This window comes from Narcine bancroftii, chromosome 7, assembly GCF_036971445.1.
Source record: "Narcine bancroftii isolate sNarBan1 chromosome 7, sNarBan1.hap1, whole genome shotgun sequence".
In the NCBI taxonomy this organism is placed as follows: Eukaryota; Metazoa; Chordata; class Chondrichthyes; order Torpediniformes; family Narcinidae; genus Narcine; species Narcine bancroftii.
This window is the reverse complement of record NC_091475.1, coordinates 162,998,592-163,025,776: the sequence shown is the minus strand read 5'-3', so window position 1 is coordinate 163,025,776 and position 27,185 is coordinate 162,998,592. Positions and strand designations below refer to the sequence as shown.

The following is a 27,185-nucleotide window of genomic DNA, read 5'->3' as shown; positions in this document are numbered from 1 at the left end:
TAAAATCAATCCATGAAAAATACAAAATTCTTAGGAATAATCTCATTATTGTAATATTTTAACACCTTTTCTGGCATGAATAAGCATGAACAAAAATTTGTTATTTTGTGTTTTCAAAAAACCAAGTTCCTGAATTTCTTATAACCTCTGTAACATCATCCTCAAATTGGTAAAGAGATTTACCACAATTATGTTCAATAATTGTATATACTTACTGATTGCAGTCTCATAAACAGTGGAATTATATGCTTCTGTTGTCAAAGGGAATGGGAGAAGGTAAGAGTGCATGCAGAATTTTGAAGGAGGTTGGTTAGCTGAGAAATAAAGAAAAAAAGTTTGAGTGATATCGAATAATTATAACATTATTGAAGATAAACTGATTTGTCTTGTAATGATTTATAGTCTATAGCATCTGAGATGAGCACAGATAGGTGTATATAAATTCACTGCTGAATTATTACAGTATAAACTTAAATAAATGGTGGCACGATTGGCATAAAAGTTAGCGTAATGCTGTTACACCAGCAACCGGGGTTCAAATCCGGCACTGTCTGTAAGGAGTTTGTGCGTTCTCCCTGTGTCTGCATGGGTTTCCACCAGGTGCTCTGGTTTCCTCCCCCATTCAAACCGTTCCAGGGTTGTAGGTCAATTAGATGTAATCGGGTGGCTCAGACTCATAGGCCAGAAGGGCCTGTTACCTTGCTGTATGTCTAAATTTAAAAAAACCTCATACAACCTGGATATTTATATACCACAATATAATTTCCATGAATCCATAAGAGATGGAAGAAGAATTAGACCATCTGGCTGATGTATTCTTCCTTTCAACCCCATTCTCTTGCCTTCTCCCCATAGCCACTGATGTCCTTAATAATCAAGATCACATCTAGTTAATGAATTGTCTTCCAAAGCTGTCTGTGGCATCAAATTCCACAGATTCATCACCCTCTGCTCTAAAGGGATGTCCTTTCATTCAGAAGGTGTGCTCTCTGGTCCTAGATTCTCCCACTATTGAAAACATCTTCTCCACATCAACTCTATCCAGCCCTTTCAATATATTGGTAAGTTTCAATGAGATCCCTCCCCATCCTTCTAAGCTCCAGTGAGTACAGGCCCAGGGCCAACAAAACCCCAGAAAACATTAACTCTCTCATCTTATCACTGCCAAATTAGTTGTGACCATCTAGCTGATACACTATGTTGCATACACAGAAAACCTGTCACTTGGGATCTGCATAAAGGTATTCTGGGGACTGTGAGGATATTTCATTCATTGGAGAGGGAGGTGTTAACCTTGCATGCGGGCCTTGTGTGAAACCTTCAGCCATACTCTGGTCATGGTCATGGGATATTATGGCTCTGGGAGTGTGGCATGATGGAGAAAGTCAGGAGAAGTCCCAACAAACAAGACAACAATTGAAAGTGAGAAGAGGAGGAGATGGAGAAGAACTCTATGTAGGAAGCCATGTTCACAGAAACTGTTCAGATCCATTTCTCACGTGTGCCGAAATAAGAAGTATTGGTTTGGAAGACTGCACTACAGAGGAGGTTGGTTGTGGTGGGTGGTAGAGAGTGACCACATGGTGTAAGATCATATCCACTTCAGCAGAGATCTAGAGCTGTCTTCTGGTTGTCATCAAAATTTTCAATTCTTGTTTTCATTTCCAGAGCCTCCTTCAATGCTGCAAAACAGACCTTCAGAAATAATAGAGTTCACTGGAGTTTTATGGAGGTCATTGTGTACAATAGACATCCCTTACTCTTTTCTTAAAAAAAGCAATTGACATCCAGTAACCTGGATGAGTCAGCTCGTCATCACTTAAGAATTTTAAATGCAGTAAGTGCTTGCTACCCAGACTCATTCAGAGGGACATTTAAGGACTCAGGCTTTACTCGTTATTTATATTTCTGTTTTTGCACAATTTGTTAGCATTTCTTTCTTTTGTTTACATTACTTTCTTCTTGAGTACAACTTACAGTTACTGATAATTAGAAATTATCAACACTCAACACTTTGGGACAATGCTGCAAACTTGTTCAAAACCTGTCTTTGATTAGATTGATTCACTTCTGAACATGCCCGATTAGAGTATGGTTTGCATGCATTTCACTAGAGCGATTGTAAAGTAAAAACAAGGTTCTGCTGATTTAGAGGCGATACTGTCTTGATGTGCACTTCGGAAAATAACTCTCTGATCCAATCTCCCTGACAACTCTCATATACTATTTTATCTTTTACACATATACTCAGAAGCGTTCTCTCTGGAAGCAGATCAAAAGGCATTGCTAAATCATGTTGCAGAGACCAACTATACCCAACAAGTGATACAAAATAGCTAAATAAAACTTCCATTTTAATCCAAAAGTTGATAGAAAAGTAGTACTCTCTCCGTTAAATAAGGAGAAAGTAGACAAAGTGACAGCTGGACAACAAATGATGACTGAAATAACTGCCTTGATTTTGAGAAATAATGACAAAAATTGCAGAGTTGGCCAACATTTTCAATGCTACTGAAGACAGTTTGATGTAGGGTCATTAATGACATTCATGGAGTTTAGTGTTCTGAGAATTCCTTCCTTACCATTTACACCATTTCTGTGGTTTAAGATGGAGATCAACTACAATAACTACTGTCTTTTGAAAAACAAATAAATGTGCTCTTTGATAAAAAATGTTTTTAAACCTGGATTTACAAAAGGTAAATCGTGCTTGACAAATCTATTGGAATTCTTTGAGATGGTGACAGGTAAAATAGATGGGGGAGAGCCAGTGGATGTGGTGTACCTGGACTTCCAAAAGGCCTTCGATAAAGACCCGCATAAATGACTGGCTTCCAAAATCAAGGCTCATGGGATTGGGGGCAAAGTATTGATGTGGATTGAGAACTGGCTGGCAGGTAAAAGACAGAGAGTTGGGATAAATGGCTCGTTTTCTGAGTGGCAGGCGGTGACCAGTGGGGTGCCACAGGGATCTGTACTGGGACCCCAGCTGTTCACAATTTACATTAATGATCTGGATGAGGGGATTGGATGTAATATCTCCACATTTGCAGATGACACTAAGCTAGGAGGGGTTGTGTGCACGGAAGAGGGGGTCAGGAAGCTCCAGTGTGATTTGGATAAATTGAGGGACTGGGCAGATACATGGCAAATGCACTACAATGTGAGGTTATCAAACCGGAGGGCAGATTACTATTTGAATGGCAATAGATTAAGAGATGGGGACGTGCAGAGAGACTTGTACACCAGTCTCTGAAGGCGAGCATGCAGGTACAGCAGGCGGTTAAAAAGGCAAATGGTATGTTGGCCTTCATATCAAGAGGGTTTGAGTATAGGTACAAGGATACCTTACTGCAGCTGTACAGGGCCTTGGTGAGACCCCACCTGGAGTATTGTGTGCAATTTTGGTCACCTTATCTAAGGAAGGATGTTCTTGCAATGGAGGGAGTGCAGAGGCGATTCACCAGGGTGATACCTGGAATGGCAGGAATGACTTTATGAGGAAAGATTGCGCAAATTGGGATTGTACTCCCTGGAGTTTAGAAGATTGAGAGGGGATCTCATAGAGACATATAAAATTCTGGCAGGACTGGACAGAACGGATGCAGATGGGATGTTTCCAATGATGGGAAAATCCAGAACCCAGGGCCATGGTTTGAGGATAATAGGCAAACCATTTAGGACCGAGATGAGGAGGAATTTCTTGACCCAGAGGGTGGTGAATCTGTGGAATTCATTGCCACAGAGGGCAGTAGAGGCAGGTTCATTAAATATATTTAAGAGGGAATTAGATCTATTTCTTCAGTATAAGGGTCTTAAAGGTTTCGGAGAGAAGGCGGGGACGGGGTACTGAACTTTAAGATCAGCCATGATCTCGTTGAATGGCGGAGCAGGCTCGAAGGGTCGAATGACCTACTCCTGCTCCTATGTTTCTATAAATGCAACTTTCCACAAATATTTGATTGACATTTCAGAATAAAGGCTCAAATCCTCACAAATGCTACTTGTGTTGAAATATCAGTGAAGGGATCACTTCATATTCAAACCATGACGACATGTGCAAAATACAATCAGGGATTGCAGATTTCATCTCCATTTGTGGTCCACATCACAATAGTGGTCTACAATCTTAATGTTGCACTCCTCAATTTTGTTGGGAGTTTACTTTAATTTTTATACTTGTAGCTGCAATATACTAAGGTTTCAATTGCTCTCTAGATTGTTGCAACCTCCCAATACATAGAATTCCTTAAGTACTTGAACAAAAACATAGGTTTCAATTACATTTTAATTGTTTTCTCTTCTATATTCAGAAATGATTTTACTCACTGAACCAGAATTTCCAGATGTTGTCATCGGGCACCGCTTCATTAAACCAGCATCTCCAGAAAAATCCCTCGTGATGCAAAGTAGCACCAGTTTTGTGGGGAGAAAAAATGGTATCTCCCTTCTAAACACAAAAGGAAATGTGTAATAGTATCATTAATTTTTGTATATTTATTTTGTCCACATATAGTATTCATAATTTCTTCTTTGGTTTATTACCATTTTATTTTTCCAAGTTTCACCTTTTTTTAAATTAAATTGACTGAATATATAAAAGAATAAATCGTGTTAATAATTCAAAAGATTTTCAAAGCCTGTTTTGAAATAAATTTAATCAATATGCTTGAGTTAATGTTGCATTGAAGCTTCAATTATATTAATAATATTTTATACTGTATTATACTAACTAATGAATATAAATTTTATTGTAACAAGTTTATAAAGTGCATTGTGAACCTATATAAACTTGGTTTTGTGGAAATATTTTTGCAGAAAAAAGCCATAACTCTTGTTTCTCTTTCCACAGATTCTGCACAACCTGAGGAGCATTTAGGTTCCTACAAACAACTGAATTTCATTGTTGTATTTATTTCATGATATAGTCTATTGATTTTTTAATTATTAAGTTATGTCTCTGAATTGCATTTGGATATTCCAAAATAATTGCATCCTCTGATGCCATCCCCTCTGGATTCTGCTTCTTCCTTTAAACATGTATACAGAAAGAACAAAAGAGAATTCTTATCACTTGATGCTTATAATATTCTGATATTATGTAAAACTGGCATAACTAGGATTTGCACCTGGCATGATGCTGAAGTATTGGGTTTTCTTATTGAAATACAGTCAATGGAACCATCGTAGACTGCAGATGCTGGAATCTGGAGCAAAAATTTTTTAAAATGCTGGAGAGAGTAATTTATCGGAGGTGAGGGAATCATTAACAATTCTCTTCCAATACTTTTCATTGGCCTCACTTTATTTTTATCTGAAAGTACCAAGTGCAACTTCAGACTTATTCTTGGCAACCATACAAGATCCTGGACTCTCCAGGAATCTATTTTTTTTTTCTTTTGGTTCTGTTCTTAGTACTTCTGCAACATCACCATGCCAACCTTCTATGTGCCTTTGTTGCCAGACTGCTAACCCATTTGACTTGGAATGAGATGTAGTTTCCAGCCTTTATCTCAACTCTAAGGCCATCTCCATTTCATAGTCTTCTTAGAGCTGAACTGCCACACCCCATCCCCTACAAAACAAAGAGTTTTACTATTCCCAGAATCTCTATCATTAGAAATGGCAACAGCTTTTGAGAAATCAAGGTTTATTTTGAATGGGTAAAAAAGTGGACCAAGGTTTGGAAATATCACCTGCTGATTTTAAAGTTTGGAGAAATGTCCAAAGCACAGCACAGTACACGACAGAATGCCTATTCCTGTGGGATGAAACCATGAAGCTCTCAGTAAAAAAAAATGTAAGTTGAATATTAGATGCATGGTCCTACTCAAGAAATCTGTTTAATTTCTGAATAGATCAAGTTATTTTAAGCCATTGTGCAACTTGGTTTTCAGGCATAAAATATAGAACAGAGTAAGAATCATAATTTACATTTAATGATGAACAGCATTTTCTGGAATTATGACAACATTATAAGTATTAACACGATGGCTCTGCTACAAACTGGTAGAAACTAGCACAATGACCACATGTGGAAACAATGAAAGATCCAATCAATTGGTCTTATTGGATGTTGACGGCACGTTGAAACACAAGATGTACCATTTAAATTTTCTGCTTTGTTGCTTTCCTCGACAAATTTAACAATTGCTTGAGATTCAATATAATATGTAAATTATACCAATGCATAAATTAATTGGTTTATTTATTTAATCCAGATACTGATGTCTGGAAGTTTGGTTTGTTACGCCACTAGTTCTGTTGCAGTACACAGCGAAGTAACGGAGATTGACACTCACCTCTGCAGTGATTGAATCCACTCTATTTTGGACTGAGGGGCATTTTTCGGTGGCGAGAAGCCAGTAATCCGTGCCAAAAGCCAGAAGAAAGAGTAGGACACCGAGAGCTCCGAACACTCCGGCGAAGAACAAAGCCAAGCTGAGTTTCATGGTGATTCACCTGGTTTATGATAATTTATTAAACGCGCTCTCCTGTCCTTGAAGACGTTACACAGAAAGGACCCTCTTTGCCTCTCATTCTGCGTCTCCGTTCTGTTTCGGAATCTGATACCGGTCCCCTCCTCTTTGCACACGGGTGCGGCGATTCAAAAATAACCGACCTTCTTGTAACCATGAGAGGGATTTATTACCAATCCCCACGGGCATGTCAGAGCTGGGCTTGGAAGGGACTGCCGACCTCTCCCTGTTTTCTTTTGATCCCAAAAGTTGAACTCGAGCGTTGTTCATGAAAAAAATTACTTCGCATCTTAACAAAAAATTGCATTGAGAGCTGCTGTGGGAAATCTTTAGGACGACAGTAAACGAGCTCCTAATGCCATGCTGAAAAAGTAACGCAGCATTACTGGAAAGTATGATCTAATCTTGGAAGACCCCAAGCTCGGCTTGTGTTTATTTGGAAGTTGACACAATAAACTCGAGAGAGAACACAAGGATGGGGCGCAGAAGAAAAATAACATTTTTTTACCCCATTCCTTCAACAGGCAGATGTTCATCAGAAGTAGTAAGATCAACGGGAAGGGAAATAAAATGATGAAGAATAATGACTTGTGTTTGAATTTGGCTTCTTGAGTTATTATAGAGAGGATTGTGTAACATTGAGGGCCAGTTCAGTTAAGATTCCAGTAATCAGATTTGACAAACTATGCATTAAACATTGGTTTTTCAGAAAGAAAGAGATTTCCTTCAAAGTACATTTGATTAAGATTATTTTAAAACTTTTTTTAACTATTCAATTTGAAAAACAATCACAGTACTCTCTGTGTCAAGTATATTGTCAGCTGCAGATTTCTAAGAGTTCTAACTCTGCTTTGTATAATTTTTACTGCAGTTATTTCTCAACAAAAATTTATAAATTACTATTGTGAAAAAGTACATTGTTCCTAATATAGCTGAGCAAAACAACAAACTGACCCTAAAATCTATTCTCCATTCTAAAATGACATAATTATTCAGATAGTATGATAGAATAGTTGTTACGGGCCCAGAGGATCCGAAAACCCAGCAGCAATAGAAATTCACCAAGACAAATAGTCATTTTTAATTTTCTTTAAATATAAAAACAGGATCAAATTTTAACTTATTACTATTAACTTAACCCCCTTCTAATTCTAAGCGCACGTGTATGTAATGTGTATAAGTTCAGAAAAGTTATTTGATTCACAGTCCAATCTCGCTTCTCACTCCTCCAAGTTCACCGGTATCAGGCAATTCTTATACTGTGCACAGAATTTAACTTCTATGAATTTTCACCAAGCTCTGGTACTTAAAGGTAATTGGTTACCACTCAGGAAGTTTCTTGTTGGTTTCAGAGAGATTTGTTGCTCGTTGGACACAAACTGATTAGCCACTTCAGCGTCTTGCTGAAGAAACTTGCCCCATCAGGATTTTCCATATGATAACCCATTCTTCTGCAGGTCACCAGAAAGTTCCTTTTGTTTCCCTTATTTCAGGTGAAATTCTAGCCAGCCATATGGACCACAAGGATTTTCAACAGGCTGAATTCAGAACTCACAACCCATCTTCAAAATGGGGTTTCAAAAAGCTGCCAGCTTGGCATGCCTGCAGGAACCAGTTCTCTCTCTCTCTCTCTCTCTCTCTCTCTCTCTCTCTGCTTGCAAAACCATATGACCTTCTTAGAACAGCAAACTACAACCAGACAGATTGCGGCAACGGGCCTAAACTTATGAGTCCATTCATCTGTTGCTTTCAAAACAATAATCTGTTAATCCACAGCATGTCCAATTAACACCTATTGTAAAGTCTCTACAGGCATTCTTCAAAGTTTGTGGAAAGGCACTCGGAGCCTGGACTGTCTGGCTTGAGCAAAGCTCTGGTATTTTAAATGAGATCTGTTATGAGAAGTGTTTGAGTTTGTTTGTGACCTACACTACTGCCACAATCTATCTCCTTCAAAAACATATATACAATATAAAATATAATCTGTCACACAGCTAATCTAGTATCCCCATCTTTTTAACTTCATTCATTTCTCTTTATATTCTTAAACCCCTCAACAAAATTGCATCAGCTAACATAGAGCAACTTTTTGTTCACAGCACTTTAACATCCACACATTAAATTTCATCCACTATTGTTCTGCCAATTACATTTTGACTCATTTATAGTTAAATTTCCTAGGATCCATTGGTTTCTCCATTTGAAATAATTTTCTGAATTAAAAATGTTAATTTAAAAAAAAAATTGAAACCGAATGGTTGAATCCAGGATATTTCACTCAATTCTTCCCCAGTTTTCACTAAGTAGCTAGCATCCAAGGATTTACCATTCCCAACTGAAATTCAGCTGAAGCCTCACCTCCAACAACATTCCTGGCTGCAGACCTGGAATCTCCAGGCTGCTTGATCTTCACATAGAACATTACAGCACAGTACAGATCCATTGACTCACAATGTTCACTGGCCCAAAGGTACTGAGCAGCATATACACCTGGTTTTGGTCAGACAGCTGCTGGAGAAGTGGTTTCCTACACAGATACCAAAACTGCTCTTTCAGTCTCCAACACCTGACTTTTATTGATTTAATTTTTCTCTCTCTCTGTGTTTTGTTCTCTTGTTCCCTGATCCAATTTGATAAATTCTAAACCCATTCTTTATTTTCCTGCATTTGGGCTATCCTCTTCAATTTTCCCTTTTTTAATTGATATTTACAATTTTGGGAGAGGTTCTAGTGAAAAAAGTAAATGAATGCTTTCTTAATTGATTTTGTATTAACAATGAGTATCCAGTGTGTTCTATAATATTTACAATATCTTTATTTTTCTTAATTTATCATTCAAAGTCATGCAATTATCCAGTGTTATTAATATGATATTCTACATGACAATTTCACTTGCATGTCATTTTGTCAGTCAATTCCTTTCCTGGAAAGACAAAATAGATGTTAATACAATGCCCTGCATAATGTTTGGGAGAAATAATTTTTTTTTTTCCTTTATTTGCCCCTGTACTCCACAGTTTTAAATTTGTAATCAAACAATGCACATGTGATTAAAGTGGACATTTCGCATTTTATTCAAGATTATTTGTATACATTTTGGTTTGACCATGTAGAAATTGCAGGACATAGTCCCCTCATTTCAGAGTACCATAATATTTGGGACATAGCAATGGCATGTATATTAAAGTAGACCTGTTTAGTACTTTGTAGCATATCACTTGCATGCAATGACTGCTTGAAGTGTGTGATTCATCGACAGCACCAGGTACTGTGTATCTTCTCTGGTGATGCTAAGCCAGACCTCTACTGCAGTAATCTTCAATTCCTGCTTGTTTTGGGGGATTGTCCCCTCAAGTTTTCTCTTCATCATATAGGATGCATGCTCAATTGGATTTATATCAGGTGATATCAAGTTAGAGTACATGGTTTTAGTGATCAGATATATTAGCAAGTTCACCGATTACATAAATATGCCCAAGACCATCACTACTCACCCCAACCAGAAGCCTTGGATGACTGCACCATGGGCTGTTGATGAACAAATGACTCGGCCTTCAGAATGGGAGACAAGGCAATCTTGGCCAATGCAAGAGCCAGGATATCCAAGGCCATCAGGGAGTCAAAAGGGGCTTCTGCCCGGAGGATTCAGTCACTTCTGGGACAGCGACGATACACAGTACATGTGGGAGGCCATCTGTGCCATCACCAACTACAAAGTCCCACCAGCTGCCTGTGATGGGGATTCTTCCTTTCAGATGCTTTGAATGACTACACGTGCTCTGAGGTGAAAAATAATGTGGAGGTGAGGAAATCCACATCTCCTCCATATGACCAGGCGCTACATCTCATAAAGACTGAAGTGAGAAGGATGCTGTTCAAGGTCAACCCTCATAAGGCTGCGGGAACAGATAATATCACTAGCAGGGTGCTCAGAGGATGTGCAGACCAACTAGCTGACATCCTCACAGACATCTTCAACATGTCCCTGAGAAACACCATTGTACCAACGTGCTTTAAAGTGACCACTATCATTCCCAGTGCCAAAGAAGCCCTCAGTATGCTGTCTCAATGACTATCATCCTGTCACACCCATGTCCATTGTCATGGTGCTTTGAGAGGCTAGTCATGGAGCACATCAAGACTCAGCTGCCCCCTGCAGTTGGCATACTGTCCCATCCAACCTACATGCAACACCATTGCCACCATGCTCCACCTAGCTCTCACCTACCTGGAAAATAAAGACTCGTATGTTCGAATGCTGTTCATAGGCTTCAGCCTGGTACCCCAACACCAGATCCTTTGCTAAGAACGCCCAACCATGCCTCTACTTCCTGCAGAGGTTGAGGAAAATTCAGCTACCACCCTCCACCCTCTCTACATTCTATATGGGATGCTTTGAAAGCATCCTATGTTACTGCATCACTGCCTGGTTTGGGAACTGTACCATCTGAGAACTCAAGTCCCTGCAGTGGATAGAAAAGACTGCTGAGGGGATTATAGGGGTCTCTCTCCCTGCCGTTGTTTGCGGAAAGGTATAAACATTGCGAAGGACTCCACACACCCCTTCCACAATCTGTTCTCCCTCCTGCCATCTGGGAAGAGGTACTGAAGTGTTCAGGCCCTCATGACCAGATTGCAAAACAGCTTTCTCCTCCAAGTCATGAAGCTGAACTCAGGGAACACAGAGCTAACATATGTAACATGATATTTATGTGATACGCTATTTATGATATGTTATTTATAAAAAGTTTCTGAGGTAATTTATCCATGTAAATAACCAGCTCCATAGTCCAGAGAAACACTATCTCAATTTCACTGTACACTGTCTTCTTTGGCTTGGCTTCGCGGACGAAGATTTATGGAGGGGGTAAAAAAGTCCACGTCAGCTGCAGGCTCGTTTGTGGCTGACCAGTCCGATGCGGGACAGGCAGACACGATTGCAGCGGTTGCAAGGGAAAATTGGTTGGTTGGGGTTGGGTGTTGGGTTTTTCCTCCTTTGCCTTTTGTCAGTGAGGTGGGCTCTGCGGTCTTCTTCAAAGGAGGCTGCTGCCCGCCAAACTGTGAGGCGCCAAGATGCACGGTTTGAGGCGTTATCAGCCCACTGGCGGTGGTCAATGTGGCAGGCACCAAGAGATTTCTTTAGGCAGTCCTTGTACCTTTTCTTTGGTGCACCTCTGTCACGGTGGCCAGTGGAGAGCTCGCCATATAATACGATCTTGGGAAGGCGATGGTCCTCCATTCTGGAGACGTGACCCATCCAGCAAGGTTTATGGAATAAACGACAAATAAACACGACTTGGTCATTCAAGAATTTTCCAGTTTTTTGCCTTGAAAAACTCCTTTGTTAATTTAGCAGTATGTTTGGGATTGTTGTCTTGCTGTAGGATGAAGCAGGGTCCAGTGAGTTTGGAGGCATTTGCTCAGAATTTATTTTCCAACTGCCATCAGCAGTTACATCATCAATGAAAATAATTGCACCCAGTACTTGAGGCAGCCATATATGCTCAGCCCATAACACCTCCACCACCATGTTTAACAGATGAGGTGGTATGCTTTGGATCTTGGGCAATTCCTTTATGCCTCTACACTTTGCTCTTGCCATCACTCTAATACAGGTTAATCTTGGTCTTATCTGTCCACAAGACCTATATCCAGAATTCTGCAAGCTCTTTTAAATACTCCTTGGCAGACTGTAATCTGCCCATTCTGTTTCTATGGCTAACTAACTAGTGGTTTGCATCTTGCAATGTAGCCTCTGTACTTCTGTTTATGAAATCTTCTGCGCACACTAGACATTGACACATTCACACCTACCTCCTACAAAGTGTTTCTGATCTTTAGCACAGGCGTTTGGAGTTTTTTCTTCATTATGATGAGAATTCTTCTGTCATCTGTGGTGGAGAGCTTCCTTGACCTACCAGTCCCTTTGAGATTACTGAGTGCACCAATATCACATTTTGTAAAATTTAGACATTCAGCACAGTACCGCCCAAATACACCTAATTCACCTACAAGACCCCAGTATGTTTTAAATGGTGTGAGGAAACAAGAGAATCCAGAGACATGAGGAGAATGTACAAACTCCTTACAGATAGTGCAGCATTCGAACCCTGGTCCCAATTGCTGGTGTTGTAACAGTGTTGCGCTAAACGCTACATTAACTGTGCCACCCTTTCTTCTTAATGACGTTCCAAACTGTAGATTTTGGTAATCCTAAGGTTACTGGTAATCAGTAATTTACTGATTTATTCTTGTTTTTCAGCCTCATAAAGGCTTCTCTGACTTTCATTGGCACAGCTCTGGTCCTCGTGTTGAAAAATGACAACGACAGACTCCAAAGGTAACCAAAAGCTTAGAAGCAAGCCTAGCTCTCTAATACCTGCACCAATAAAGAAATTAAACACACCTGCGTATTCACCAACACCTGTGAATGCTCTTTGATCACATGTGAATTGTTTGATTACAAATTTAAAACTGTGGAGCACAGGAGCAAATAAAGGAAAAAAGTGTCTTTGTCCTAAATATTATGGAGGGCACTGTATACAGTATGTGGCATGTATCATCTATAAGAGATAAACATCTTCTTGACCAATGTCCAGTTATTTAGTTACTGCTTCTGGACCACAGGAAAATTAAATAGTAAATCCTAGTCAGAATGTAAAAAAATATCCCTTTGATGTAATCAGTCAGCAGCGTAATCCCTCCAAAGGTCATTTGTGCACAATGAGCCTGTTATTTGTGGTCTCATGCCCTTCGCTAAATACCTGTGTTCACAAACCTATTATTTCCTCCACATTCCTGCTGCAATTAACTGTGTTAGGAACAAGCTTGTAGGTTATTTTATCTCTTTTACATCCTGAACCTATTTCATAAACTGTATATTTTGAGATACAGGTGCCTAATCTTTTATCTAGGATCATTGGGACCAGGCACCTGCTGTTGATTGGAATCTTCCAGATTTTGGAATCATTTTGATTTTGTGCTTTTAAGCCTGCCCACCCAAGTCACGCTGCCATCTCTCCTCCCTCCCCTTGCCCGCCCACCCAAGTCGCGCTGCCATCTCTCCCCCCATCCTGCATGCCTGCCCGAGTCACATTGCCATCTCTCTCTCTTCCCCACCCCCCCCCCCCCAGTCCCCACCAGTGCCAGAGTAATGGCCCCCTTCTTGGTTCCCCTGTGTTGGTGCTGGTTTCATCTGCATGGAGGATTATGGATAGTGATTACGGCCATTGAGCCTCTGGCGCCAAGCTGACTGAAAGTGCCACAACGCTGGATGGAAATCTGTATACAGTGATCTGGAGGCGCTTATAAAGAAAGGAACAACACGGGATATTCCAACGTGAGTTGAGCGAGAGTCATGCTCGATGGGTAGGGCACTTATAGAGTAATGATACCACTAATTAGTGACAAGGTATGCGATGGGATACACGGGAGTTGAGTAAGGGTCGCGTTTGGTCACGTTTAGCACCAAACTCCATCTTTGATGAGCAAATGTCATCTAACCAAAAAAGTGCCAGTTTTTGGATGTTGCTGGTTTTCTGAATCCCAGATAAAAGGTCAATTAAATCTTTACTATATATCTCCATTGGTGTTTACTATTGGACATAAACTTGGATATTATCTTCAAGAAAATATTACAGTGGATTGTTTATTATTATTTGTCCTACCAAGCCTGCTAACTCAACTAAAAAAATTGTCTCTTTTATGAAAATGTAGGTCTGCAACAAAAAACTTAATACCACCTTTGGCAATATCTAAGTGGAATTTAAATATTTTCCAACCCTTCAGGTGTTTTGTATCTACAACATTGCTTTGATTCTCCAATAATTTTAAATCACTGTCCAAACCAGGCTTGTGAACAAAGTTGCTTGCAATTACTTTCATAATGGATACAGAATGAAATTTGATCAAAAAATCTTTCTCAAAGTACAAAGTATTACGTTCTGATTTCACTAACTGCAGATCTCCTCACATGGCAATTTTGTGTGACAATTCGGAACAATCTTAATTTGTTGTCAGTGCATTCTTTCAATTATTCCAATTTATGTTCATAGATCCTTCACATTTTTCACAGTTCCATGCACCTATCTAGTGGTCTTTTAAAAGATCCTATTGTATCAGAATCAGAATCGAAATTTATTGTTGTGAAATTCGGTGTTATGTGGCAGCATCATAGAGCAAACATTCATATTATAACCATCTTACAACATTACTATTTAAAAAAAAAATGAGAACAAAAGTGCACAAACACAAAGGCAGTGTCTTTGGTTCATTGATTATTCAGGAATCTGATGGCTGCAGGGAAGAAGCTGTCCTTATCCCATTGAGTGCATGTCTTTAGGCTCCTGTACCTTTTTCCTGATGGTAGCAGAGTGAAGAGAGTATGGCCTGGATGGTGGGATCTTTAAGGATAGAAACCAGTTTTTTAAGACAACACCTCATGTAGGTGTCCTCGATGGTGTGAAGTCTAGTGCGTGTGATGACGCAGGCCAAGTTAACATCCCTCTGGAGTTCATTCTTGTCCTGAAAGTTGGTGCCTCCATACCAGACAGTGATGCAACCAGCCAGAATGCTCTCCTCGGTGCACCTATAGAAGGTTTTTAGAGTCTTCAGTGACATACTGAAACTCCTCAGGCACCTCACTAAGTATAGCGACTGACGAGCCTTCTCAACATGGAGTTTCTAGGACAGATCTTTGGAGATGTTGACACCCAGGAATTTGAAGCTCTTGACCCTCTCCACTACTGAGCCCTCAATGAGGACTGGGTCATGCTCCCCTGACTTCCTCCTGAAGTCCACAATCATCTCCAAGGTTTTGCTAACCTTAAACACAAGGTTGTTGTTACACCATTCAATGAGCAGATCTGTCTTCCTCGTTGTCATTTGTGATTCTACCGACAACTGTGGTATCTTCGACAAACTTGCAGATAGCATTGGAATTGTGCCTGGTCACATAGTCATGGGTGTATACTGAGTAGAGCAGTGAGCTAAGCACGCATTGTTGGGGTGCACCTGTGCTAATAATCAATGAAGAGGAGACGTTGTTTCCAATTCGTACTGATAGCAGTCTTCTGATGAGAAATTCAAGGATCCAGTTGCAGAGAGGGGTACAGAGACCTAGCGTTTGTAGCTTCTTGACTAGAACTGAGGGAATAATGCTATTTGAAGGCTGAGCTGCAGAGATGAAGAGCATCAGCTGTGAAGTGATATGACAATAGGCGAATTGCAATGGGCCCAGATTTTTCCTTCGGTACGTGTTAATTCTGGCCATGACCAAAGTCTCAAAGCATTTCATCAGAGAAGTTAGTGCTACTGGGGGATAGTCATTGAGGCAGCTTAAACTACTCTTCTTGGGTACTAGGATGATTGATGCCCTTTTGAAGCAGGTGGGAACCTCTGACTGCAGCAATAAGAGGTTGAAAATGGCTAGTTGGAGTACTGTATCTTCCTTCCCCACCATTGTTGGCGGCACATTCCATGCACCCACCATGCTCTATGTGAAAATCATATCTCTAATATCCACCCTGTACTTACTCCCAAACACCTTTAAACTATCCCACCTTGTGTAGCCATTTCAGCCCAGGGTAAAAAGTTTTTGGTCATCCACATAATCAATCAGTTCAACTTTTGTCCTCCTTTGCTCCAAGGTGAAAATATTGTTCACCCAATCTATCACAAGGCATGCTCTCCAATCGAGGCAGCATCCTCTTCACACTATCTATCATATCCAATTCCTTCCTGTAGTGAGCTGAACAGAACCGAACACATTATTCCAAGTGGGGTCTAACTAAGTTCTTATATAGCTCCAACATTACCTCACACTTCTTGAACTCGATCTTATGGTTAATGATGGTCAACATACCATACATCTTATTAACAACACTATCAACCTGTGCAGCAGCTTTGAGTGTCCTTTGGACATGGACCTCAAAATCTCTCAGTTGTTCCATGCTGCTCAGAGTCCTCCCATTAATGCCTTAATACAGCATTTACCATTTCACCAACTGCTCTATCATCTGACTGAACACTCTAGTTCATGCAGTCACTGAAAAGTTCTCAAAGACTATAACATGTTGGTCACCATATTTTCAATTTCCAAAATCAAAGTTCTAATTTAGTAGTCACAGTACAGTATTATTTTGATATTGTATTTAGAACTCCTGCCTGGATTGTATGGATGTTCTGTGAAAGAACGATTACCTATCTCTGCATCCTCCATGATATAAAGTATTTTTGACTATCACTGGTAGTGGAGGTAGCAATGTTCTATTACTAAATCTAAAAACCTTAAGACATAGGAGCAAAATTAGGGAATTTGGCCCATCGAGTCTGCCCTCCCCTTCTAACATAATTTACTATCCTTTTCAAACCCATTTTCCTGCCTTCTCACTAAAACCCTTGATTCACTTCCTGATCAAGAACAAATCTACCTCCGCCTTAAATATTCCCAATGACTATGGCTCCACAGCCTTCTGCAGCAACAAATTCCACATGTGACAGAATATAGATATGTTTTGGGGAGATAAATTGGGGCAGGTTTTTTTTAGTGTAGGCCACATACAAACACTTTAAAACAGATCTTATTTAAAATACTGGAGCTCTGCTCATGCTAGACATGTCGGGGCCAACAGCCTTTGCAAAAGCTTTGGAGAGTGACCAAGAGACTTCACTAATCGACTGTTGTTTACAAAAAGGCAACAGATGAAAGAACTTGTCAGAGCTGCAGATTGTCTGGAGGGGAACTTGCTGTTTTAAGAGGGTCATGTGGAGTTTCAAGCAGAGAAAGTAAAACAGGTTTTCTCTCTGAGAGAGAAAGACAGAGATCAGTTCTACAGTGTTACAGTCAGCAGCAGCAGCTGGGACTGGAACAGGACAAGCTGGCAAGCTTGTGGAAACCCCTATTTGGAAGACAGGTTGTGAGTGCTCAGTTCAGCTTGTGGTTCATGCAAGAAGAGAACACTGTCTGTCTAATGTTTCACTTGAAATAAGAGAAACAAAAAGGCACTGTGTGGTGACCTGAAAGAAAGAGGTTCTCATCTGGAGATCTCTGAGGGGGCAGTTTCTTTGACAAGACACTGAAGTGGCTGATTAAAAAGGAATAATTTGTGTGTGTCCAGCGTACATCAAATCTCTCTCTGAAAATCGATAAGAACCTTCCTGAGCAGTAACCATTTACCGTTCAATCACCAAAGCCTGGTCAACATTATAAATGTTAAATTCTGTGCACAGTATAAGAATTGCCTGCAACCAGTGAACTTGGAGGAATGAGAAGTGAGATTGGACTGTAAATCAAATAACTTTTCTGAACTTACACACTCATTACATACACATGCACTTAGAATTAGAAGGGGGTTAAGTTAGGTTAGTTAAGTCAATAGTGATAAGTTAAAGTGTGATTCTGTTTTCATATTTAAAGATAATTAAAAGCAACTTTAAGTAACCATTTGTCTTGCCGAACATCTATTGCTGCTGGGTTTTGGGGTCCTCTGGGCTCGTAACAACCACCATATGGGTAAAGAAATTCCTCCTCATGTCAGGGTGCAAAGATTTACAAGGATGTTGCCTGGATTGTAGTGCATGACTTTTGAAGATTGTTTGAGTGAATGGAGGATGAGTGATGACCAGATAGAGGTGTACAAGATGATGAGAGACATTAATTATGTTGGCTGGACTCTAGAAGTTCTTCTTCTTGCTGAGAGATGATGCCACCTCTCGGAGAGTCTCAAACTTCAGCAGCGGGACCATTGCTTATATTACCCAAGAACTGTTTACCCAAGCACCTATTCCCAGCACAGAAAGAAAGATAAGCAAGCAAGCTAGCATTCCTAGGCTTCTATCGAATAACACAACTTTCAGCTTATCACTTTGAATACAATGGTTTATTTTGCATCAAGATTAGGTCTCTACCTGAAAGACTGTGACCAAAACAAGCAGGAAGATTAAATGTTCTTGGTACACAGATCTCTTTTTGTTAGATAATTGCATCTCTGGGCCCCATGGTGGAATTTAGCTTATGTCTGCTGAGACTCAATCAGGTTACTGATTCTCAGCCTTGCAGGAGCAAAAAACGGTTTAAAGCTGAAGCAAAAAGCATGGTTTAAATCCTCCAATACAGGGTACCATCAAATCTGTGTTCACCCCCAGGATGTTGCCAAGACGGCAATAATACCTCTCTTTGGCTTGGTTGAATTTCGGTCTAAAGAAATCAACACAAACTTTTCAGCAGCTGATGGGCCGGGACCTCCCATTTGCATTCTTCTATTTGGATGATATCCTCATCGCCAGCTGCAGCCTCAAAGACCATGCCGCCCATCTGAGACAACTGTGCACCTGCTTAAGTGAGTTCAGGCTGGCCATCAACCCTACTAAGTGCCAATTCGGTCTGGACACCATTGACTTCCTGGGGCACAGGATAAACAGACATGATTGGTCACAGTGCTACACCCCTGCCTGAGAAGATCGAGGTGGTCCAGGACTTTGCTAAACCACACATGGTAAAAGGGCTACAACAATTCACTGGTATGATAAACTTTTACCACAGATTCATACTGGCAGCAGCACTCATCAAGCACCCCCTCTTCGTGATGATGACAGGCAAGTCAAAAGACATTACTTGGGATGATGAGTCTTCCAGAACGCCAAAGATGTGCTGGCCACGACATCCTCCTGGTCCACCCCACACCAGAGGCACTGACTGTCTTGGGGGGCGTGCTGGAACAGCTTATCAAGGGCCAGTGGCAACCCCTGGCTTTTTCGGCAGGCACCTCTGCCCCCCAGAATTCAAATACAGCACTTTCGACTGAGAGCCATTGGTGCTGTACCTGGCGGTAAGACATTTCTGTTACTTTTTGGAAGGCTGACAATTCAAGGTCTTCACCGATCTCAAGCCGCTGAAGTTTTTCTTCTATAAGGTATCAGACCCATGGTCAGCCCAACAACAGAGACATTTATTAGAGAAAGTGAGGAAGTTGTTGACATGACTTTCAAGCAGGTGGTTACCCCCAGACTGGGGGAGTCAGGTAAGTGGACTACTGTCAAGGGTGGGACGAAGGTTGCTCAGTCAGTGGAGAGCACTCCAGTGGCTACTCCTCTTAGCAACAAATATATTGTTTTGGATGATGTTGGGGAAGATGGCCAGTCTGAGATTGGATCAAAGGAGTCAGCGGTGCAGAATGAAAGGAAGAGGGACAAGGTGGTCATTGGGGACTACATCATCAGGAGAATAGACAGAAGGTTCTGCGCACCCGACAAGTATTCCCGCATGGTATGTTGCCTTCCAGGAGCCAGAGTGCGGGATATCTCGGATGGGGTTCATGGTATTCTGAGAGGAATGTGTGAGCAGCCGGACGTCCTGGTACACATGGGTACCAATTACATTGACAAATTAAGAGAGGAGATCCTGAAGAGGGAGTACCGTGAGCTAGGATGGAGATTAAAAAGCAGGACCTCCAAGGCCATAATCTTAGGGTTTCTACCTGTGCTGTGTGCAGGAAGGGGAAAAAAATGAAAACAAAATATTAGGAAATTAGATGTATGACTGGAGGATTGGTGCAAGGTGCATGGTTTCGAGTTCATGGATCATTGGGATCTCTTCTGGGGGAGACATGACCTCTACAGGAAGGATAGGTTGCACCTAAATCCAAAGGGGGAAAATATACTTGCAACAAGGTTTAATAATGCTGTTGAATATGTTTTAAACTGAATTGGCATGGGGAGGGGAACCAGACTGATAGGGAAATGTATAGGAAGGAGAACATGGGGTAGTTCCAATAGTCTGTGAAATCGCAAAGGCGGAGGGAGCAAAGAAGGATAGGAGAGTTTCAGAGACGGTGTCAGATAGCAAATTGGAGAGAGCAGGGTGGTACAGTTTCAAGGTATTTTATATGAATGTACGGAGTATAAGGAATAAAATGGATGAGCTTGATGCACAAATGGACATTGGAGGTTATAATGTTATCGGAGTAACGGAGACATGGCTGCAGGATGGACAGGATTGGGAAATTAATGTTTCAGGATATACGTCCTATCGAAAAGACAGAAAGTTAGGTAGAGGAGGTGGAGTGGTTCTGTTGGTGAAGAATGAAATTCAGGCGATGGAAAGGAAAGACATTGAATCAGATGGTGTAAAATCTGTTTGGATAGTGTTGAGAAATTGCAAAGGCAAAAGAACCATAATGGGGGTTATATATAGAGCTCCAAACAGTGGCTCTTATGTGGGAATCAGTATAAATAAAGAATTAAAAATGGCATATCAGAGTGGTAGTGATACAGTAGTTATGGGTGACTTCAACTTGCAAGTGGACTGGGAAAATCAAGTAGGTGTGGGAAAGCTAGAGAATGAGTTTATTGAATGTCTTCGAGATACATTCTTGGAGCAACTTGTGATGGAACCGACCAAGGGGAAGTCGATTCTGGACTTGATACTGTGCAATGACGTGGAGTTAATAAGAGAACTTGAGGTACGGGTGCCATTAGGTAATAGTGACCATAATATGATTACTTTTAATCTGCAAATGGAAAGGGAGAAGAGAAGGAAGTCAGAAACATTAGTGCTACAGCTAAATAAGGATGACTATAAGGCGATGAGGGAGGAGCTAGCCAAAATAAAATAGAAGGACATTCTAGCTGGGAGGACAACTGGGCAAAAATGGCAGCTATTTCTAGACATTTTTCACAGGATTCAGAATATATTCATCCCAAAGTGGAGGAAAGGCTCTTCGAAGAGCAAATGGCAGCCGTGGCTGACAAAGGAGATCAAGTGCAGTATCAGGTCTAAAAGAAATAAGTATAAGATGGCAAAGCAGATTGGGAGGTTAGAGGATTGGGAGGCCGCATTTAGGAGGGGAAAATGAAGTATGAGGGCAAATTGGCAAGTAATATAATATAAGTAATATAAGATATCAAAAGCTTCTTCAGATATGTTAAAAGGAAGAAATTGGTTAGGGCCAAAATTGGGCCCTTGAAAACGGAGAAAGATGAAATTATCAATGGGGACATGGAGATAGCTGAGGAATTTAACAATTACTTTGCATCTGTTTTCACCAAGGAGGATATAGGTTATGATCAGTATAAGGGGAGGGGTCAAGCAGTATCTAGGGACTTAGTGAAATTACCGAAGGAAACAGAGAATTTAATGGATACTCAGATCCAGAAGCAGATGGTCGTGAGCAAATTGTTGGAACTGAGGCCTGATAAGTCTCCTAAGCATCCCAGGGTGCTTAGAGAGGTTGCTCTGAAAATTGTGGAAGCACTAGTTGACATTTCCAAAGTTCTTTAGATTCCAGGGAAGTGCCTGCAGACTGGAGAGTGGCTGATGTTGTACCACTTTTTAAGAAGGGAAGGAGAGAGAATACGGGAACTTATAGACGGGTCAGCCTGATGTCGGTGGTGGGGAAGATATTGGAATCCATCATTAAAGGAGAAATAGCAGGACCCTTAGGAAGGAATAATAATGTCGGTGCGAGTCAGCATGGGTTTCTTAAAGGAAAATCTTGCTTGGCTAATCTCCTGGAATTTTTCGAGGATGTAACAAGGAGGGTGGACTCGGGAGAGCAGTGGATGTGGTGTACTTGGACTTTCAGAAAGCCTTCGATAAAGTCCCACACAGGAGGCTAGTTTGCAAAATCAAGGAGCATGGTATCAGGGGTAGGATGCTGTCACAGATAGATAATTGGTTGAGAAATAGGAATCAAAGGGTTGGTATAAACGGGTAATTTTCTGGATGACAGGATGTGATGAGTGGGGTCCCGCAGGGGTCGATGTTGGGTCCTCAGTTGTTTATCATTTATGTAAATGATTTGGATGAGGGGATAAATAACTACATATGCAAATTCGCAGATGAAACTAAACTGGGTGGTAGTATAAAGAGCAAGGAGGATGTCAGGAAATTGCAAGGGGACTTGGACAGTTTAGGGGAGTGGGCAGAAAGATGGCAGGTGAAGTTTAATGTGAGTAAATGCGAGGTTGTCCATTTTGGAGGCAGAAACAAGAGAGCAGAATATTATTTAAATGGAGTTAAGCTAGGGAGTGGGGTAATGCAAAGGGATTTGGGCATACTTGTTCACCACTCATTGAAAGCTAACATGCACGTTCAGCAAGCTGTGAAGAAAGTGAACGGTATGTTGGCTTTCATAAAGAGGGGATTGGAGTATAGGAGTAGAGAAGTCCTCCTGCAGTTGTACAGGGCCCTGGTGAGACCTCACCTGGAGTACTGCATCCAGTTCTGGTCCCCATATTTAAGAAAGGACATACTTGCTGTAAAGGAAGTGCAGCGCAGATTTACAACGTTAGTTCCCGGGATGGCAGGATTGTCAAACGCGGTTAGGTTAGAAAGACTTGGATTATATTTAGAAGGATGAGGGGAGACATGATTGAGTTATTTAGGATTATCAAAAGGCTTGACAGGGTGAAATCAGAGCACAGGTTCCCACTAATGGGAGAGACTAGGACTAGAGGGCATAGTTTAAGAATACAGGGAAGGCCATTTAACACAGAAATTAGGAGAATTTTTTTTACCCAGAGAGTTGTTGGTCTGTGGAATTCATTGCCATAGAGGGTAGTGGGGACGAATTCGTTGGATAGATTTAAGAGAGAGTTGGATAAGGCTCTTGTGGGCAGGGGAGTTAAGGGTTATGGGGATAAGGATGGGATTAGTTATTGAAAGGGAAAGATCAGCCATGATCTGATAAATGGTGGGGCTGGCTTCAAGGGCCAATTGGCCTATTGTCTATTGTCTACTTGTCCTACATGTCCAAATTTACCACAGACATACAGCACATCGCGGGGAAAAGCAATGTGGTAGCCGATGCTCTGTCATGCTCTGCTATCGAGTCGGTGCACACCCTGTCCCAAAGGGTCGTACATGGCCCTCAATAAACCACAGCAGCAGTACCCTGAGATCCCCGCATATAGGACAGCCATCTCCGGCCTCAGGGTGGAAGACATTCCTGTCAGCCCAGGTAATCTGACAATGTTGTGTAAGGTTTCTTTCAGCAGCCCCCCACCCCATCGTTCCAGCTGCAGGGTGGCGCCAATTTTTCGATGCCATCCACAACCTGGCATACCCTGCAATCCATGCCACAGTCAAAATGGTGGCTAGCGTTTGCCTGGCATGGCCTCTGTAAACAGGTCAGCCAGTGGGTCAAAACCTGCAGGAACTGTCAATTCTCCAAAGTGAAGGTTCACACGATAGCGCCCACACAGACTTTTGAATCTGTGCAGCGCAGGTTCAGCCACGTACATATTGACATAGTGGGCTGTTATCAGATTTCCGTGGGGCAAGATATCTATTAACCATGGTTGACTGCTCCATGAGGTGGCCGGAGGCAATCCTGCTGGCTGATACCACCACAGAAACCTGAGCTAGGGCACTCATCGACACGTGGATGTCCAGATTTGGGGTCCCAGATCACCTAACCTTTGACAGGGGGGCACAATTCACCTCAGGGCTCTGGGAAGAGCTGGCTAAATATTTGGGGCCACAACTCCACCTCAGGCCAATGAGTTGGTGGAGCGCTTTCACAGGCACCTCAAGGTAGCCTTGATGGCCCGGCTCAAGTGTCCCATTTGGGTGGATGAACTGCCTTGGGTCCTAATGGGGATTCATACCACACTGAAGGAGGACTTCAATGCCTCAATGGTCGAGATAGTCTACATTTGCCTTTGATCATTCCCTGGTAGTTCCTGATCCTTGATAAATGCCCAGAAGGTCATGTGGCAACCCTCAAGAACTTGCAGCAAAAACTGGGATCCCTGGTCCCATGGCAACCCTCACCATGCAGCCATCCCAAACATAATGTCCCCAGGGACTTAAAAACTTGTCAATATGTATTTGTGAGAAGAGGCGCACACCGACCGCCCATACAATGACCCTATGAGGGGCCCTACGGGGTTGTCACGGACAATGTTCTACCTTTGTCTTCGACATCGGCAGTAAGGAGGAGACTTTTACCATCGACCACCTGAAACCAGCATATCTGGATTGTAATAAGTCAGTCTCCACTCCTCCCTCACGACACAGTGGCAGACCACCCAAGACTAAAGACAATGGCCCGGTTACCAGTTCTAGGAGGGGGTGTTGTGTAGTGGCCCACGCACAAAGACACGGACCAGCGCACAAAATGGCCGACAATCACGGTGACCGTGCAGTCCTGGGGATGACACCTATCATCATCCAGCTGACCTCCAAACAGAGGGAAGCTGGGGAACACTGGCAGGAATGATGGCCAATCCCTGAAAAATTTATATAAATTGAATTGCAACTTAAAAAGATTGAGGAGGTTTAAAAAATGGATTAATTTATCTATAACTTTAGTGGGAAGGGTTAATTGTATAAAGATGAATATATTTCCAAGATTATAAAATAGTTTTCAAAATTACCTATTTTAATACATCAAATTTTTTTCAAGAATTGAATTAATATGTGAGGAATTCCTCTGGAAAGGAAAAATGTCTAAATTTTGAAAGAGGAGTTAACATGGAAATATAAATTGGGAGGCCTATAGCTTCCTAATTTCAAAAATTATTATCGAGCGACAAAAATGAGATTTCTTACTTTTTTTGAAAGAAAAGAAAAGCCAGTATGAGTTTAAACAGAACTGAATAAAATAGGAGAGAGAAAAGCAGAAGAATTTATATATAAATGGGATGTTTGGTGAAAGAAACACCACTGCTGAAGCATTTGATTAATATTTGGAATAAAATAAATGATGAAATTGGTGCAAAAAGGCGTATATCGCTAAAAATGTATTTGATTCAAAATTCTCATATCTTTTTCAAAAGAATCAATTTTTGGATTTTTGGTTTCATAAGGGGATTACAAAAATGAACATTGGTATGAAAGGGATCAATTAATGTCATTTGAGCAATTGAGAAATAAATATAGAACAACTCAAAACACTCTTTTTTGCTATTTTCAATTAAGAGCATATTTGAGGGATAAGTTTGGACTAACCATGTTGTTACCTTGTTGTACTGAAATAGAACTTATTAGAAGAGGAATTTTTAAGACATTTACATCCATGATATATTCTTTACTTCACGCCATTGTTAATGGAGAAGGGTTCAGAGAGCTCATTGCTGTATCTGACCCGACCTTGTTAGTTTTCGTGCAGTTGGATAATCATGTTGAGGAACTTTGGGGGACATCCGATGCGCTCTAGTATTTGCCAAAGCCCTTTCCTGCTCACGGTGTCGAAGGCTTTGGTGAGGTCAACAAAGGTGATGTAGAGTCCTTTGTTTTGTTCTCTGCACTTTTCTTGGAGCTGTCTGAGGGCAAAGACCATGTCAGTGGTTCCTCTGTTTGCGCGAAAGCCGCACTGTGATTCTGGGAGAATATTCTCAGCGACACTAGGTATTATTCTATTTAGTAGAATCCTAGCGAAGATTTTGCCTGCAATGGAGAGCAACGTGATTCCCCTGTAGTTTGAGCAGTCTGATTTCTCGCCTTTGTTTTTGTACAGGGTGATGATGGTGGCATCACGAAGATCCTGAGGCAGTTTACCTTGGTCCCAACAAAGCTTGAAAAACTCATGCAGTTTGGCATGCAGAGTTTTGCCGCCAGCCTTCCAGACTTCTGGGGGGATTCCATCCATACCTGCTGCTTTGCCACTTTTCAGTTGTTCGATTGCCTTATATGTCTCATCCAGGGTGGGAACCTCATCCAGCTCTAGCCTTAGGGGCTGTTGAGGGAGCTGGAGCAGGGCGGAATCTTGGACTGAGCGGTTGGTACTGAAAAGAGATTGGAAGTGTTCTGACCATCGGTTGAGGATGGAGATCTTGTCGCTGAGGAGGCGTGAAGCAAGGCTGTGTTCTGGCACCAACCCTCTTTTCAATCTTCTTCAGCATGATGCTGAACCAAGCCATGAAAGACCCCAACAATGAAGACGCTGTTTACATCCGGTACCGCACGGATGGCAGTCTCTTCAATCTGAGGCGCCTGCAAGCTCACACCAAGACACAAGAGAAACTTGTCCGTGAACTACTCTTTGCAGATGATGCCGCTTTAGTTGCCCATTCAGAGCCAGCTCTTCAGCGCTTGACGTCCTGCTTTGCGGAAACTGCCAAAATGTTTGGCCTGGAAGTCAGCCTGAAGAAAACTGAGGTCCTCCATCAGCCAGCTCCCCACCATGACTACCAGCCCCCCCACATCTCCATCGGGCACACAAAACTCAAAACGGTCAACCAGTTTACCTATCTCGGCTGCACCATTTCATCAGATGCAAGGATCGACAATGAGATAGACAACAGACTCGCCAAGGCAAATAGCGCCTTTGGAAGACTACACAAAAGAGTCTGGAAAAACAACCAACTGAAAAACCTCACAAAGATAAGCGTATACAGAGCCGTTGTCATACCCACACTCCTGTTCGGCTCCGAATCATGGGTCCTCTACCGGCACCACCTACAGCTCCTAGAACGCTTCCACCAGCGTTGTCTCCGCTCCATCCTCAACATCCATTGGAGCGCTCACACCCCTAACGTCGAGGTACTCGAGATGGCAGAGGTCGACAGCATCGAGTCCACGCTGCTGAAGATCCAGCTGCGCTGGATGGGTCACGTCTCCAGAATGGAGGACCATCGCCTTCCCAAGATCGTATTATATGGCGAGCTCTCCACTGGCCACCGTGACAGAGGTGCACCAAAGAAAAGGTACAAGGACTGCCTAAAGAAATCTCTTGGTGCCTGCCACATTGACCACCGCCAGTG

General features: G+C 41.7%; 2 protein-coding genes across 6 annotated transcripts in view; one reads left to right on the top strand and one right to left on the bottom strand.

Moving 5' to 3' along the window:
* tmem182a (transmembrane protein 182a) overlaps positions 1 to 27,185 on the bottom strand; it is a 57,091-nt gene that overhangs the window by 28,524 nt on the left and 1,382 nt on the right. The window contains exons 1-3 of one of the 2 annotated variants that reach the window (XM_069891100.1): positions 6,303 to 6,705; positions 4,330 to 4,450; positions 216 to 314 (exon numbers count right to left, since the gene is read on the bottom strand). In XM_069891100.1, coding sequence (XP_069747201.1) covers positions 216 to 314; positions 4,330 to 4,450; positions 6,303 to 6,452 — 370 coding nt within the window. In that variant the 5' untranslated portion in view covers positions 6,453 to 6,705. Of the gene's footprint in view, positions 1 to 215; positions 315 to 4,329; positions 4,451 to 6,302; positions 6,706 to 27,185 lie in introns of those variants that run through there. The other variant, XM_069891101.1, reaches the window with a different exon arrangement.
* Positions 5,502 to 27,185, top strand: part of mfsd9 (major facilitator superfamily domain containing 9) — a 182,071-nt gene continuing 160,387 nt past the window's right edge. For all 4 annotated transcript variants that reach the window (XM_069891099.1, XM_069891095.1, XM_069891098.1 and 1 more), the window contains exon 1: positions 5,502 to 5,800. In XM_069891099.1, coding sequence (XP_069747200.1) covers positions 5,660 to 5,800 — 141 coding nt within the window. In that variant the 5' untranslated portion in view covers positions 5,502 to 5,659. The remainder of the gene's footprint in view (positions 5,801 to 27,185) is intronic.